This window comes from Papaver somniferum, chromosome 3, assembly GCF_003573695.1.
Source record: "Papaver somniferum cultivar HN1 chromosome 3, ASM357369v1, whole genome shotgun sequence".
In the NCBI taxonomy this organism is placed as follows: domain Eukaryota; kingdom Viridiplantae; phylum Streptophyta; class Magnoliopsida; order Ranunculales; family Papaveraceae; genus Papaver; species Papaver somniferum.
The window spans coordinates 159347489-159362288 of NC_039360.1; the positions used below are offsets into that span (position 1 = coordinate 159347489).

The 14800-nt window shown below is 36.6% G+C and overlaps 3 protein-coding genes and 1 long non-coding RNA gene across 4 annotated transcripts; 1 reads left to right on the forward strand and 3 right to left on the reverse strand.

Moving 5' to 3' along the window:
* Window positions 1–2083: 2083 nt before the first annotated feature.
* On the forward strand, window positions 2084–2755 carry LOC113360196. Its single transcript, XM_026603732.1, has one exon. It carries the CDS (start codon window positions 2084–2086, stop codon window positions 2753–2755), a length of 672 nt encoding a protein of 223 aa, XP_026459517.1.
* Window positions 2756–3262: 507 nt separating this feature from the next.
* Window positions 3263–5345, reverse strand: LOC113360197. Its single transcript, XM_026603733.1, has 5 exons — window positions 5274–5345; window positions 5111–5164; window positions 4741–4918; window positions 4473–4615; window positions 3263–4354 (listed from the first exon to the last, which is right to left on the reverse strand). The coding sequence occupies exons 1-5, from the start codon at window positions 5343–5345 to the stop codon at window positions 3989–3991; spliced, it is 813 nt and encodes a 270-aa protein (XP_026459518.1). The 3' UTR covers window positions 3263–3988.
* Window positions 5346–5749: 404 nt separating this feature from the next.
* On the reverse strand, window positions 5750–6843 carry LOC113361754. Its single transcript, XR_003365305.1, has 3 exons — window positions 6736–6843; window positions 6465–6614; window positions 5750–6028 (listed from the first exon to the last, which is right to left on the reverse strand). It is a non-coding gene; the product is annotated as an uncharacterized LOC113361754 (long non-coding RNA).
* A 134-nt stretch (window positions 6844–6977) lies between these two features.
* LOC113361753 lies at window positions 6978–9212 on the reverse strand. Its single transcript, XM_026604890.1, has 6 exons — window positions 9073–9212; window positions 8875–8950; window positions 8647–8754; window positions 8457–8555; window positions 7466–7591; window positions 6978–7366 (listed from the first exon to the last, which is right to left on the reverse strand). The coding sequence occupies exons 1-6, from the start codon at window positions 9100–9102 to the stop codon at window positions 7209–7211; spliced, it is 597 nt and encodes a 198-aa protein (XP_026460675.1). The 5' UTR covers window positions 9103–9212; the 3' UTR covers window positions 6978–7208.
* Between the last annotated feature and the right edge of the window lie 5588 nt (window positions 9213–14800).

Genomic DNA, 14800 nt, shown 5'->3' on the forward strand with positions numbered 1-14800 from the left:
AGTCAAACCTTAAAGTCTAATCAAACTGGAAACAACTGCTTTTGATCGTTCGTATTTGCCGAGGAAATGGATCACAATCATCAATTGATCAAAACACCTCCATACCGAACACAGCTAACAGCTAAACAAGTTCATCTCTCTTTTTTTCATATAAGTTATCTAAATTGCTTAAGTTATGAGGGGGTTGTTTTTAGGGTGTTCAGAGAGGCGGTACACTAAGAATTTCTGTTTTCTGAGTGGGAAGGGGCTACTGCCGCTGATCGGGAAGGGGCTATTAGGAAGAAAGAGAATAGGAAATGAACGATTTTACATACCGGGATTTATCCCGTATTTTACACCGAGAGGAGATTTGAGGTACGATGGGAATGCTTCTCAGCATTGGGATATGTGAAGGTGGAGATGGATCCCACTCATCTTCTTCACATGGTGATAACCACGGGATATTCTTGTCGGTGAACAAATCATTTTCGATCGGAAATTCGACCCATACACACATGTGATATCGCCGTATTGGTCCTTGCATATTCATTTTCAATACTCTTCTTTTTGAACATCACATTTTAATATCACCCCATCAAAATCAAAACCAATAATTCAAGAGTGTAATTTTTTCGTGGGCCCCCACCGCTGCCGCAGTCATATATAATTATCTTTCAAACTCCAGTCAAAATTTTAAAAAATCAATATAAGAAAAAGAAAAAGCAGAGGGAGTCCAAAAACATAGCGATAAGAAATTTTGACGATCAGATCAAAATCAAAATGAACCTGTGAAATCTAATACAAAGTCTATTTAAATTTTAATACAACTCCAACTGAAATCGTACAATAAAAACTTGGTTACAACAACCAATTCAGTATATTTGAACAGGACGGGAACTAAATCGTTCTTTGTAGTTGGCAACAACACCTTACGGAAGTAATACGGCTTGTTTAGGTGGACGATAATCGACCATGTTGTTGTACTTGCAGTATGTGTTGACATACATTTGTAAGTACCAGCAAGAATGATCGTAAATGTTAACCGATTATGGAACCCTGTTATGGATGTATTGACATAATTTTTCAATTACTTAAAAGATTAAAATCCATATTGTATAATAGAGATAAAACTCAAATACCTACATAAATGCACGTATTGTTTTGCTGATATACAGTTAATTTTATACAAATATTACACCTACAATTTACAGATAACACTCTTGTGTTTCTGGATGCCAAGGAAGAGGAAGCTGAAAATTTGGTCTTAAACCTACAAATCTTTGAAGCTATTACTAGCTTGTGTGTTAACTTCAGTAAGAGTGCGGTCATTAGCGTAGGAGATTATCACAAGATAGAAGCTATTGTTGATATTCTAAAGTGCAGGATTGAAAGCTTGCCTCTAAAATATTTGGGACTTTCGGTTGGAGCAAAAACAATATGTACTGAAATATGGAAAGACGTAATTGAGAAATTTCAGAAGAAGCTCGCTCCATGGAAGAGAAGATTCTTCACTAAAGTTGGAAGAGTTTTGATGATTAAAACATCTCTTTCAAGTCTACCCATATATTATATGTCAATATTTCCTATGCTAGTTATAGTTGGAAAAAAACTTAATCAGATAATGAGAAATTTTTTGTGGGGTTAGATGCAAGGAAAATCAATTAGGTAGAGTTTACACACCAAAGAAAATGGGAGGTCTTGGAATAAGAAATCTCAGACTTAACAATAAAGCTCTCTTATCTAAATGGTCTTGGAGGTTCACAAAAGAAAAAAAAAATTACTATAGAGAATAGTTATACAAGAAAAAACGAAAGCTCTAAGTAGATGATCTATGGGTAAAGGACAACTCAGAACCTCAAGGGAGAAGCATCTAGAAAGGTATACAAAAACACAAACCAGTTGAGAAGGAAATCACAGTCACAGAAGTTAAAAAAGGTGATGCAATCAGATTCTGGTGGGATAAATGGAAACCGACTCGGCTATTAAAGCTGAAATACCCAAATATATATAAACTCATAAGAAGGCTATTATCAAAGATATAGTGCAAAACGGAACATGGAATATCCAATTGAGCATGCATCTGACACAGATTGAGACTATAGAAATGATTGCTTTGTTTGCAGAATTGGGTACTCCTCCAGTATTAGATGATGCAGCTACAGATGAGCTGAGATGCACACTTGCAGGTGGATTCAGTGTCAAAACATGCTACAAATGGCTGGTGGAGCAGCTGCCAACTCTTCCAAATCAAATTCCAGTATCTTGCATATGGATCCAGTATGTACCTCCTAAAGTGAAATATTTCATGTGGTCAGCAGCTTTAAATGTCATCCCAACTTTGGACAACTTACTCAGAAGGGGATGTCAGATACAAAATCACCTATGTCACATGTATCAGATGCAACCAGGATCAGTAAATCATATATTCTTACACTGTCAATATGTCTACACAGTATGGTATTACTTTATCAGAGGATTTGCTATCAGATGGGCACAAGGTGAGACTCTCATTGCTCAATTGGAAGCTTGGAAATTTCGCAGAGGGAGGAATAGGCGCATAAAACTTTTGCTTTCATTGATCTTTGCTATATGCTGGTCCATATGGGATGAAAGAAACAGGAGGTTCATGGCTCACAAACAACCAAGAGCAGCTGCAGTGGTGATTACTGAAGTTAAACTATTACTTTACAAATGGGGAGCAAGTCCAAAATGCTTCCAATGTACTCCTTTCAGAGATCTTGTAACTCACGGGAATGTAATCATTAACTGCAGATAATGTAAACTACACTTAACATGGGGTTTAGGCCCTATTACATTTTTATTCAATATATTTCAACCTTTTTTCTAAAAAAAAAACCGTACAACTCAAAATAACCGATGGCAACCAATAAAAACTCAAAGATTATGATGACGATCATTAGAACCAATAGAAAACATAGATAACAGGTTAAAATGGGTCTCACAAGATCTTTCACGTTGTCACATGGTGAGGCGTGTCCATGGCCTTTGAATACAGAACTGTGGCAGATCTCATAAACCAATCTAATGATTGCTGGAACACACTTATATAATCAGTTAATAGACTAGAGTGTAGAGATATAAGACTATCCTGGTAACAGGAACAACTCAGGTAAAGACTGGCACACATGGGGATATCCAATCGATTTAATGGATTACTGATCAATAGATGAGACTTTTATAACAGTTCGCTATGGTTCGAAGTTGGATGTTATCATGGTTTCATTCAAGTAACACTATAACAACAAGAACAAAAGAAGGGGAGAAAATCAATATTCAAAAGGCTGCTACAACTTTGGTAAGGTACAACAATGTGTTCGGCAAGCAAAGTTTTAAAATCCAGCTTCTACAATCAAGAATATTCATTAGTACCCTCACAAAACTCAAGCCAAGTCAAAATGCAAAGAAAACAGAACTGCAACCCGTGTTTACACACTTCAAGTACAAGCACATCACATGGTAAACTTCGTATTAATAAAAATGCTTATGGGAACACTATTTGGTTTTCTGCTTCGACGCATCCTAGCGAAAAACTTGCATGATGTGGAATAACTGTTAGCTAAGCATATAAAATTCCTTTTCCAGACATAAGAAAGGAAATAAATATATTAAAGAGTGATGTTTTTAGGTGAAGATTATTACCAGATATCCATAAGTAAGATAGGTATCTCGCATACAAACTGCAAAGAAAGGAAATTGAGTCTGACGCTCGAATAACCTGGTTACTTCAGCCACTCTTTCAATGCCTTTGTCTCTCCGTGATGATATACGGAAAAGTTTTGAGGCGTCCGCTGAATCAGACGTGTCTTCACTCTCTTCTCCTTTAACAACAAGTTGGCGTTCACCTGATGGAGTTCTTTCATTTTCTAAATACGGTGACTTGGTTTCACCACAGACCAAAGACTTTGTACCCTTATTTTTGTTGAGGTGCATGGGGATATCGATACCAGGAGGAAATGACAACTTCCTTCTTTCCTCATTTGTCTTACTTTCAACATGAGTTCGAGATAGGAGCTGGCGAGTCCAACAAAATCATGTCATCATCATCTGCTACCCTTTTGCTCAAACAAGGCCTTTTTTTAGGATTAGACTCTCCTTGGTTTCTTGAATCGCCTAAATGATCCATAACATTGGTAATACACACACTGAATTGTGAATTCCCAATGTAACTGATTCCCAAAACATGACCATCCCTTAAAGATTCATGTTCTGTGAATTCCTTCCAACCTTTGTAAAACCAAACCTTGCCTTCAGATCTCTTCAGTTCCACATTCCAAAGTATACCATCAGCGCTTTTCAGAGCGACAATATCAGACAATGTCCTTCCGATTTTTCTTACCACTTTTCCGGGAATCTCCTGCCAGATATCAAATGTGATTTCTAGTAGAATTCAGAGATCATTAAGACTACGATGAACAACAAGATACATTCGATCAGTTCTAACATGAGAAAAGCTAGTTTTATAAGAACCTTACCATCTGATATTTCTTATTTTCTGTCCAAATAGCGATAAAGTACGGCTTTCTTCTTATACCCGGACACTCTGCTTGATGAACCCCTGTCCTTCGCTTACTGACAATTGCCTTTTTCTTCACTGCTTCACATTTAAACAATCCACCTACACATTATACATGGGGAAAATGTGTATACTGTTAGTCAGGATTACGTTAATAGCCTGAGCGCGCCTGTAATATTTATAAAGAGACAAATATATGCGTATATTGCAGTAATAACTCGACTCACAGTCCCTTTTGTCTGAACCAAATGATGAATCTCTTCCAATATCACCTGCATGATACTTATAGTGATCAAACTGGGAGCCATAATTAGTGAATGTTCCCTTGCTTGTTTCTTCACATTCTTTCCGCTTCCTTGAGGGAACCGATTTTGCGCCATTGCTACTTATAGAAGAAGGAAATACCTTTTCGCATCAATTTCTACCATACAACTTAACAGAAAATTGTGAATTACCAATATATTTCACAGTAACAAAATCCTCATGGCTTAAATAATGTGATTCAACAAAATCAGGCCATCCTTCTCGGAAAGATAAACTGCCATCTTCTTCTTCTCTAACCTTCACATTCCAACATCCAAATGGACTTCAAAGGACCGAATCATAGGGTATCACCCCGTTAAATTTCTCAATGAAATTTACTGGTATCTTCTGCATAATTGAGATAATGAACAAAATAGAACTAACCCGTATTCAAAAAAGTCTATAATCAATGGAAAAATGAACAACATGGTATTACGGAAGACAGTGAGCAACTTACAAGCTTTTTTGAGAAATCTCCAGACATCACTTTGAAAAAAGAGGGACTGCTATAATTTTGCAGACCAGCCATGTTCTTGTTTATGTCTACAATCAAATTTCACAGGAAACAAAATGGGAAAAGAAAATAAGAACAGAATAAGAGCATTTATGTATGTACTAAGAGTAGTAGCGGCATGGATGCTAAAGGGGATGCCAATTTATTTGGGGGTGTACTGATCCAAAGGTGAAAAATGTTTTATCTTGTCCGGAATTTGGTATTGCCCCAAATAAAAATTGGTACCCTTATTACAACTAGTTCAGGCTTATGTGTCACAATTCAGCAGACACGTGTAATCAATGCCAGAGCACGTGTAATGCAGGTCATGGCACGTGTTTACAGAGAGAATCTACCATTGTTAAAAAATCTTGAGAATCTACCATTGTTAAAAAGAAAATCTTGAGTTAAAAAAAAATCTTGAGAATCTACTATTGTCAGAATCTACCATTCATATAGGACAAATGAACCTTGTCCGTTGGATGGGTGATTTGGTACTTGATCTTGATATCTTTGATCTGGTGGATTAAATTTTACTATCTGGTAAAATATCCCATAACCTGTTGGAGTGTCTTTTACATGTCTGGTGTCTGACCACCAGTCATCTGAGGGAGCTGGAGGCTGCAATCCACACTGGTGGCATCCAAGAAGTCATCCCATCGGCCATCTGCTTATATCGAACAACCAGCTTGACTGACCTATGTGCATATCACCATACTCTGAAAATGTAGACGAAGGCAATGCATCATCAATTAAGCAGACAATTCAAAGAAGAACAACTTTTAAAAGTGAGACACAAAATGTTTGGATTAAGTGAATGAGAATACATAAAAAACCTGCTCATATGTGGAAAAATAGGTCATCAATCAACCATGGGGACAGGCACCAAGCGGTCCAAGCCATAATAGTGCATGTATACCAAAAACAAAAAAACACAATTGTACACTTCCAACATATTTATAATCAATGTGGGTGTCGACCATCATTGATAACAGTCGGCAGGACGTCATAAACATGGCATGAGCTTAAAGTTGGATGTGCTACCCTAAACAAACTAGGTCTAGTGAGGTGTAGAGTCAGCACTGGACTCCTAATTGCATACTATTAAACTACCAGTTTCCAAATAAAAACTGGAATGATAACCACTAAATGTACCTGATATAATAGTGAATGACGTGGTGCATGACTCGGCATGTGGTGGTTCGTAGTAGCTTCGCTAACCTTGTGTTCTGATATAGGCAGTAACTACTGAATTTGTTGTTGCTGCTGCCGCCTCCGTGCTTGCAGGATCAGTTGCTTCTCCATCTTGCAATGAAAGAATAACAGTTAGGGGAGAACTGAAGCTACATACCAATCTTTGTTACATCTGTATGGCGTGCTGAATTTCACAATACCGACTGTCAAATATGAAAGATGAAGCTCGTACCTTACGGTCAGGAGGGTTGTCAGAATTAACAAGAGCTAGCAGCAACTCTTCCTATTGCATTTTCACCAAAATCTGCAATCAAAATTTCAGTATTAATTACGAACAAAGTCACAAAATTCCCTGTAAGCAGTGATTCAGATGTGTATACCTTCAGCTCCTTCAGTTTTTACTGCTAAGAAAATATCAGCATACGAACAGTGATTATTGACTATGAGCTTATTCAAACAAAATAATTAAGCATTTTAACAGCAAGAACCAACAGAAATAAATCTATAAACTTAAGAATTCAAGAAGTCACATATTTTGTATTACATCTAACTTAATGTCCACAAAGAAAAAGAAAAAAGTGATTTTTCTACAATTTATTTCTTCAATCGGTTTCAGGACATCACGAACACACACTCATTCATGTGTTAGATGATTGGTGACACAAGTCACGAAATTGTCTGCCACCCAAAAAAATTGACCATGTTTCAGCTGAGATCTGGCTGCGCCTCGTTGTATTTCAAATCCTGAAACCTCTGTAGCAATTTGATCTTGTACGTATTAAGTGCAGCATCCTCCAATGATACTGGTGTGGACTTGATAACAGAGATAGCCCCAGCTTGGTGCAAGGCTCCAGCAGCCTCATCTGTGAAGAGAAAATTGTGGACAACAAATGTTAGAAATCATGCTAATACAAACGAAGACTAGTAGATAGATGTAGTTGCGAAAATATCAAAGTTTTAACCTGAGTTTGAAAGGGCAGAGAGAGCCTTTAATGCTGACTTGCGTGTCTTGTCATCTTTGGCAAACTTTAACATTTCTACGAGATCTTTGTCTCCACCCATCTCTACTACTCTCATCCTTCTTTCATCTACAAGCAATTGACAAGAAAATTTTCAAAATTGGATTATCTGTTTCAATAAAGATATTATATACTAACACAAAAGAGTGCATTGTCTTTGAAACACCAGCAACTGTACGAAATTTAGTTACCTGCACAGGGGATACAGTAAAGAATTTGTCCACAAACACAACACCTAGAGATGCCATATTACTTTCTGGGTGACCAGCAATGCAGACTAAAGATGAACATGACAAAATGATCCAAAATCTCAATGGACGAGCAACGTCTAACTCCACATATTCCCTAGATAAAAATCTCAACAGCATAAGGCCAAAACGGGAATTTCCAAAGCTCTCAATTTACCCTTTCAATGGAGGAAAGTAACAACAGTATGTCACCAGGCGAGCAAGGTCCAACACCACTTCCTAGATAAAAATCTCAACGGCACAATGCAACACCAGGGATTACCAAAGCTCCTCAATTTACCTTCTTAATGGGGGTTACTAACAACATTAAGCCACAAGGCGAGCAAGGTCTGACACCATTTCCTAGACAAAAATCTCAACAGCATAACCAACATCGAGAATTTCGGAAGCTCTCAAGTAATTCCCCATTTAATTAGGGAAAGTAACAACAGTATTCCCCAGGCGAGCAAGGTCTAACAGCAGTTCCTAGATAAAAATCTCAACAGCTCAATGCTACACCAGGAATTTCCAAAGCTCGCTATTAACTTTCTCACTGGTAAAACTTCCCCACCAGACAATTTTGGTTGAGAACATAAACGTATAGCAGCCACAATGTAATTACTTAACCACCCCACACATTATACAAAGTCCAGTTCTCAGGATTAGTTAAAAAGAGATGACAAATGTGCAAATCAAGTCATACATACCATCAACAGCAAAATGGCTTATTCTAGACGCTCCCATTCTTTTAAACAATGGATCCTTGACATGCATGAGCGATATAGACTGGTGAAGCAAATTATCCCCTGCACAGGACAAATTTAACCATTCAACAATTTCGAACACCAACAACTACAATTCACTAACAATTGTACGCATACACACATACATACATACCCATGTACGGAAAGAATTGGTAACCAACAAACGTTGCACTAGCGACATAAAATGCTTTCAACATCCATCCCACTTTTCGTTCCACTTCCGCTTCAAGTGCAATCTCATCTAAGAAAAAACACAAACAGATAGTGATCAATTTTGAATACCCTCTTCAAATCTCAGAAATTCATATTCTATTTCTATGAAGTATAATTTGGGATGGGTATTCTTGAATTTGAATCATACCTTTTGGAGCAAATGATGAGAATCTGCGTGTAGTGATTAGCTTATTTTGGGGATACCCTCTACCTCTAGACAAATACTGCAGTAAAAATCAAATTAGAAGAACGGAATAAGAACCTATTAGATCAGATGCATAACCTAGGGTTTTTGGATATCATTTCTGGAAATGAAATTTAGACAAAAAACTACGGAACAACTTACAGTAGTTAATTGTCTTGCTAATATACGCATTCTGATAGTAATTTTGTTCTTCTTCTCCTTTCTCCCTCTCTCTCTCTCTCAAAATGAACAACAAGCTGTCTGGAGTATCAATGGAGTTCCCGGTTTGGGTTTAAGTCTCAATAGGAGGAGATAAATCGGATGGGTGTAGAGAACCATAAACAGTAACATTCAGTTCCGGTGCCTGCTTTAGTCCGGTTCTAACTTGAAACCCCAAAATGCTTCTTGTTATCTCCCAAAATTTGCACCCAAGGTTTTCCAAAGATGGATTGGTAACTCTCAAACATCGGAGATCTCGTGTAATTATTAGACTCTCATGGGGGTTAGTCAAATGAGATTTCAAATGACTTCGTTCCAAATCTACTGTTGGTCCATTGAAATTTTCGAAGAGTCTCTGAATTTCTCTTTTAATATTGGTTAGAGACTATTTTTAAGTCATTTAAATTCTCTGAAACTCCATATTATTGGATTAGGATTTTGTAAGAGGCACTACAACCACCATGTTATTCGAAAGAGAATTGAGACATTGATTTGCTATTTTCAGAGATTTGGAGAGACCTTTTAGAGCGTCCACAGTGGTGCGAGCATAACTAAAGACCAAAGACTAAAAAAAAAGATCAAATTTGGGTTTAGTCCGTCCTGTGACGTAGCGGGTGACGAGTAAATTTGGTCGCGCGTTGATATAAAGTCCGTTTCATCGTCCAGCGTAGATAAAGATTACGCCTGGCATGGGGCGTTGATAAAGATAACGCCTGGCATGGGGCGTTGATAAAGACAACGCCTGTATGGGGCGTGAACTATAACAACGCCTGGTGTGTGGGACGGAGATTATACGTTGGCCCGGGTTCAAAAAAAAAAAAAAAGAAAAGAAAATGGGGCGTTGATAAAGACAACGCCCCAACCAAAGTTTTGTAAACTTTTCAAATTTGGGTTCATGACTATATCAATGCCCCATTCAAATTTGGTGTCCGGCGTTGATTATACCAACGCCCCATCCAGGCGGACATTATACCAACGCCCCATGCCAGGCGTTGATTATACCAACGCCCCATTCAGGCGGACATTATACCAACGTCCCCATCCAGGCGGACATTATACCAACGCCCTGCATCAGGCGTTAACTTTACGAACGCGCGGCTACAGGCGGACATTATACCAACGCCCGTCGGGTAGGCGGACATTATATAAACGCCCGACTATATTTGGATTTGGTCTTAATCGCCGACCAAATTTGGTCCGAGTTTTACTCTTTGATCAAATTTTGATCGATGGTCCGTCCCATTACGCCAGCCCACTCGACACCAAATTTGGGTTTAGTCGTCCACTGCAGTTGCTCTTAGGAAAATAGGCATTGTAAAAATCTCTCCCAATTGGTGATATTTTGGGAGACCTAAAAATTTGGAAACTATTTGTTATTTAACAGTAGGAACATTTTTTTCTTGATTTTTATCAAAGGGAGAATAAAAACAAATCTGAGGAGAGCAAAAATCGCATCAACTCGCTAACTAGGACTGATTTAATTTTTTTAACGAGTTGGACAAAATTATACTTCAAACTTAACCTTATTGTCCTCGCCAACTTGTGTTCTAATCATCTTTCCCCATTAACACCAATTTCATTATTGTAAACCTGAATTTTTGTTTATAACTCAATGGTTTCCCATCAATTACAGTAAGGAGGAAGTCAGGGGTTCAATCTCCATCATAAAGGTTTGTATTAGTGTGTTATATAGTTGGGTTATGGAGGATTGGGTCTAGTAGTAGGGCTAGTCCGACCGTCTGGGTTCGGGTAGAGGCCTGGATCCGGCTTTCATGTAAAAAAAAAAAAGAACCTGAATTTTGTTGTTCGATATAGTTCATGGGTTAAAAGTTCATGGTTCACGATATAGTTCGGGGTTAGGGGTTTAGGATTCATAGTTCAGGCTTCATTCCCAACAGATTTGGGTGTTCAGCGATCTGTAGTAATTGTTTCTCTTGGGTTTGATTGTCTTCAATTGAATCACAAAATTGGGAATTAATTGTAAACTGGGTTTTTATTGATTAACAAAACCTAAAAACCCCTGTTAGCGGGGCGGTAGCAAACTATATGGGGGCGCTAGGCGAAGTTAGAGAAACGGGGGCCTCTCTAAGCCATTTTTTTTTCTCTCCTTTGATAATTAAATGATAAAATTGGTCCAGAAAAGATGTCTAAAAAACCAAAAAAACACCTTATCTTACAAAGATCGATATTCCTGTCCTTTTGGAATCAAAATCATACGAAATAACTTTATCCACTTCCAAATTGTGTTTGGACAAGCCAATTGTTGCTAGAATTTTCAATAAAATTTTGCATGACATACATTGAGATAGCAGTTTTCCATATCTTTTGAGTAAATCAACAATTTTTTTTGCATTTCTTGTTTGGGCGGACAAAAACTTAAAAAGGTTTCAATTCTGCATATAAGTTATGCCCGTTAATATATTGGCATCCATATTATGTCTTAGATAACTTTCAAGTTGATATAAGAAACTGTAAGATTAGTTGTTTGTCGATCGCCTAACTTAACATTTTTTTTCCGAGCACTTGCACCATATTCATACACAACACCTAAATTGAATTGTTGATTTTCTTTCTTTTTTGAGGCAGCGGATTTTTGAATTAAAAGTTTGGAAATGGAATCCAGATAGAAGAATTTAAAAGTCAAATGATAAAATTTACTTTGATATCATGGACGAAAATCTTGTTCTTGTTTTTTAATTATGGATGGAGAAACCCTAACACTTGTAAATTGTAGTAAGTTTAAGGACAGAGAAATAGTATAATGAGCCAGATGGGAAATCAGATCAGAAAGATAAAAAAAAGGGAAAGATCGAAAGAACAAAAAAAAATAGATTACTTAATGGGAAATAGATAGGATTTTAGGGCCCTTATGATTTGGGGGCCCTAGGCCGTCGCCTAGCTGGCCTATGCTCAGCGACGGCCCTGCGTGTTAGTGGAAATGGATTCGCATGTAGGTCAAGACAAGATGAAAATAAAATCATGATTGTGAAGATAAAATAGTTTGAATATAATAAATAAATATTAATGGAATGTATTCCTAAACAAAACGATTATGGATATACTGTGATTAAAATGAAGGATCAGGAAGAGAAGAAGATAAATGGAAAGATGAAATGAAAAGGGCAGTTACAGGAAGAAAGATAAAATTAATGATAATTTACTCCATAATTACTCCCGTTAATCTCGTTTAAAGAGTCAATTAAATGACTGATATTTTGCCAAGTGATTTGTGTTTTCAATGTAAATAATAGACTATAATGTCCCTGTTAACTTAATACGGGTATACACAGCACCCTTAATTTAATTTGCCGCATTTGATCTTTTATGATCATTTTCATCACTCTTCTTTAATATATTTTTTTTTGTGTTTACGAGGAGATTATCGGTTAGGTGCGTTGTGACTTGAACGAAAAAAAAAAATCAAAGAGAAAAGGTTGAAAATTATTTAGGTTGAAAATTATTTAGGCTACAACAAATAAATAAATTTCTGATTAATTTAACAAATTCACTGTTAGGTTCTAGTGTTTCAATTATTTTTAGATAAGGTTGAGGAAGTATTCATGTAATCATTTGTCATATTAATGGAATTGGCGGCGATTGTAATTGGTATAAGGGCTAAGGCAAGGTTAAATTTGTCCAACTCATACAAATTTATTGAAGCGGTTCATGTTAGTGAGTCAATTACGATTTTTACACTCCTCGGATAAGTTTTTTCTCCCCTAATAGAAATCTTTTTCTTTCTCATTTTTGTTTGAGTTGATGACCATAAAACGAGTCATTTGTGCAATAAATCCAGCACATCATCTGAATATACCGTACATCTCTTCTCTCTTCTTCTTACCAGTGGCGAGATAGGATAGCAAATAAAATGTGGGATGGGTGGAATAAATAAAATGGAAACTTAGGCATATGATATCACGGATTATTTTATTTTTTTGACAATGAACACATATTTTACTAGGCGTAAGATTTATTTTCACATTACACACATATTTTACAAGATACGCATCGTACTTTTATTAATATTGTAACGTGTATAATAAAAAAAATCATTAGATTTTAAACTTTTTGTTAAATATTGCATATTTTTTATGAATCTACAAATCATAAAGATTCTTTGCAAATCTCATTTCCTCTCAACAAGTCACAAAGACTCTCTAAAATACCTTCAGAGAATCACTATAAATCTCTAGATATTAGAAAATCTTTGGAAGTCACTCAGTCGAAAAATCTATGAGAGTCTACGGAAATCTGGTGACTAACCGCATATAAAAGACAATCCATGATTTAACAAAGAGTTTCTTTTGGGATTTTTATGTGAGACCTATACTATTCCCCAAAGAGTACAATATTTAAAAATATGAACAGACCCTTTTCAACATAACTCAAATATATTATACTTTAAAAAGACTATCCCTAATTCAATAGCCATTTTGTTTTTGGATAATTAAATGCACAAAAAGGAAAATTAGAGTTACATTTGGTACAAAATTTCCGAATAACTCTAAAACCAACCCAAAAAAAGAAAAAGAACTTTTAATAAGACAAAATATTTTTATTCCCGACTTTTGAGATTAATTAGCTTTTGCTTCTGGTATCTAAGCACTTTCTCATGTTTTCGATCATGGTAAAGGTTGGAACTCAGTTAAAAAAGAAATGATAAATTGGTGGATAGTTTTTCTAGTGGGGGATCTTTTACTCTAGCTGTCAGCATAGTTTTTCAATGAAATCGTCATGGTCGATGGATATCCGGCATTGAAAAACCATGCCGGCAGCTACAATGAAATATCCCCGATTAGAAAAATTATCCCCCAATTAATTGTTCAGAAAAAAAAAACACATCTCAAAGTATTGGGTTTTGTAGTGTTTTGTAAATATCTCATATTTGGGGTTAGGTCTGGTTGTTTCTGTAGGGGAACGGTTATCGGATGAGTGCCTCTTCCACCACAATATTTTCAGGTTAGGAAGAAAAAAATTGGAATTGGGGAGACCAGGCGAGTTAAAAAGCCTTCCTAGTTTGTGACCTATCCATTTTATTAGAGGCGTATGACTACGGGAAAAAAATGACATTCGAGATAAAATAGAAAACCTCTTATACAACTATTTTATTTAATGCCTAATTTATTTTTGACTAATTAGCACTAGTGGAAAAGGGGGTTTATGGACCCACATCAGAGACCCTCACTACCGGTCAACGGCCTGTTGACCATTGAAGACCGTCTCTGATACGATAAATTTTCGGAGCATATCCGGAGCCTTAGAAACCGTTGTTCAATTAATTTTTTAATTCCATTCATATCCGAATTTAGAAACCCACACCGAGACTGCTACACGTGGTTGATTCAGTGATATTTTCTAAGGAGGGAAGTCTCACTCGGTTCCCTCCATTTCTATAAACCTCGTTATTAATGATGGTATTTATCTCGTTCATATCGTCCCTCTCTCTCCAATAGTTCATTTGCAGAGAAAAAAACCAGACACCATTAAAATTTCTCCTCCTCTCCCAGAACTCCACCATTAAAACTAATTAAGTCTTTGTATCACAAAATCTTTACTAAGATTAACCTGTTACAGCTCTCAATTGTGCATCAGTTAGGTTTAATTCTCAAATCATCAGGTACTGGTAAAGTTAGGGTTTTTGATTGAAGTTTTCTTTTCCTTTTTTTTTTTA

Excerpts from the sequence above, each read along its gene's own strand:
- LOC113361753 (XM_026604890.1), bottom strand. The coding sequence starts at position 9,102 with ATGCGTATATTAGCAAGACAATTAACTACT. Across the intron at positions 8,951-9,072 it reads TAGCAAGACAATTAACTACT|TATTTGTCTAGAGGTAGAGG; the intron begins GTAAGTTGTTCC and ends TTTTTACTGCAG. Across the intron at positions 7,592-8,456 it reads AAGCCATTTTGCTGTTGATG|ATGAAAGAAGGATGAGAGTA; the intron begins GTATGTATGACT and ends AATTGCTTGTAG.
- LOC113360196 (XM_026603732.1), top strand. The coding sequence starts at position 2,084 with ATGATTGCTTTGTTTGCAGAATTGGGTACTCCTCCAGTATTAGATGAT.
- LOC113360197 (XM_026603733.1), bottom strand. The coding sequence starts at position 5,345 with ATGGCTGGTCTGCAAAATTATAGCAGTCCCTCTTTTTTCAAAGTGATG. Across the intron at positions 5,165-5,273 it reads GAGATTTCTCAAAAAAGCTT|AAGATACCAGTAAATTTCAT; the intron begins GTAAGTTGCTCA and ends TCAATTATGCAG. Across the intron at positions 4,616-4,740 it reads TGGTTCAGACAAAAGGGACT|GTGGATTGTTTAAATGTGAA; the intron begins GTGAGTCGAGTT and ends TATAATGTGTAG.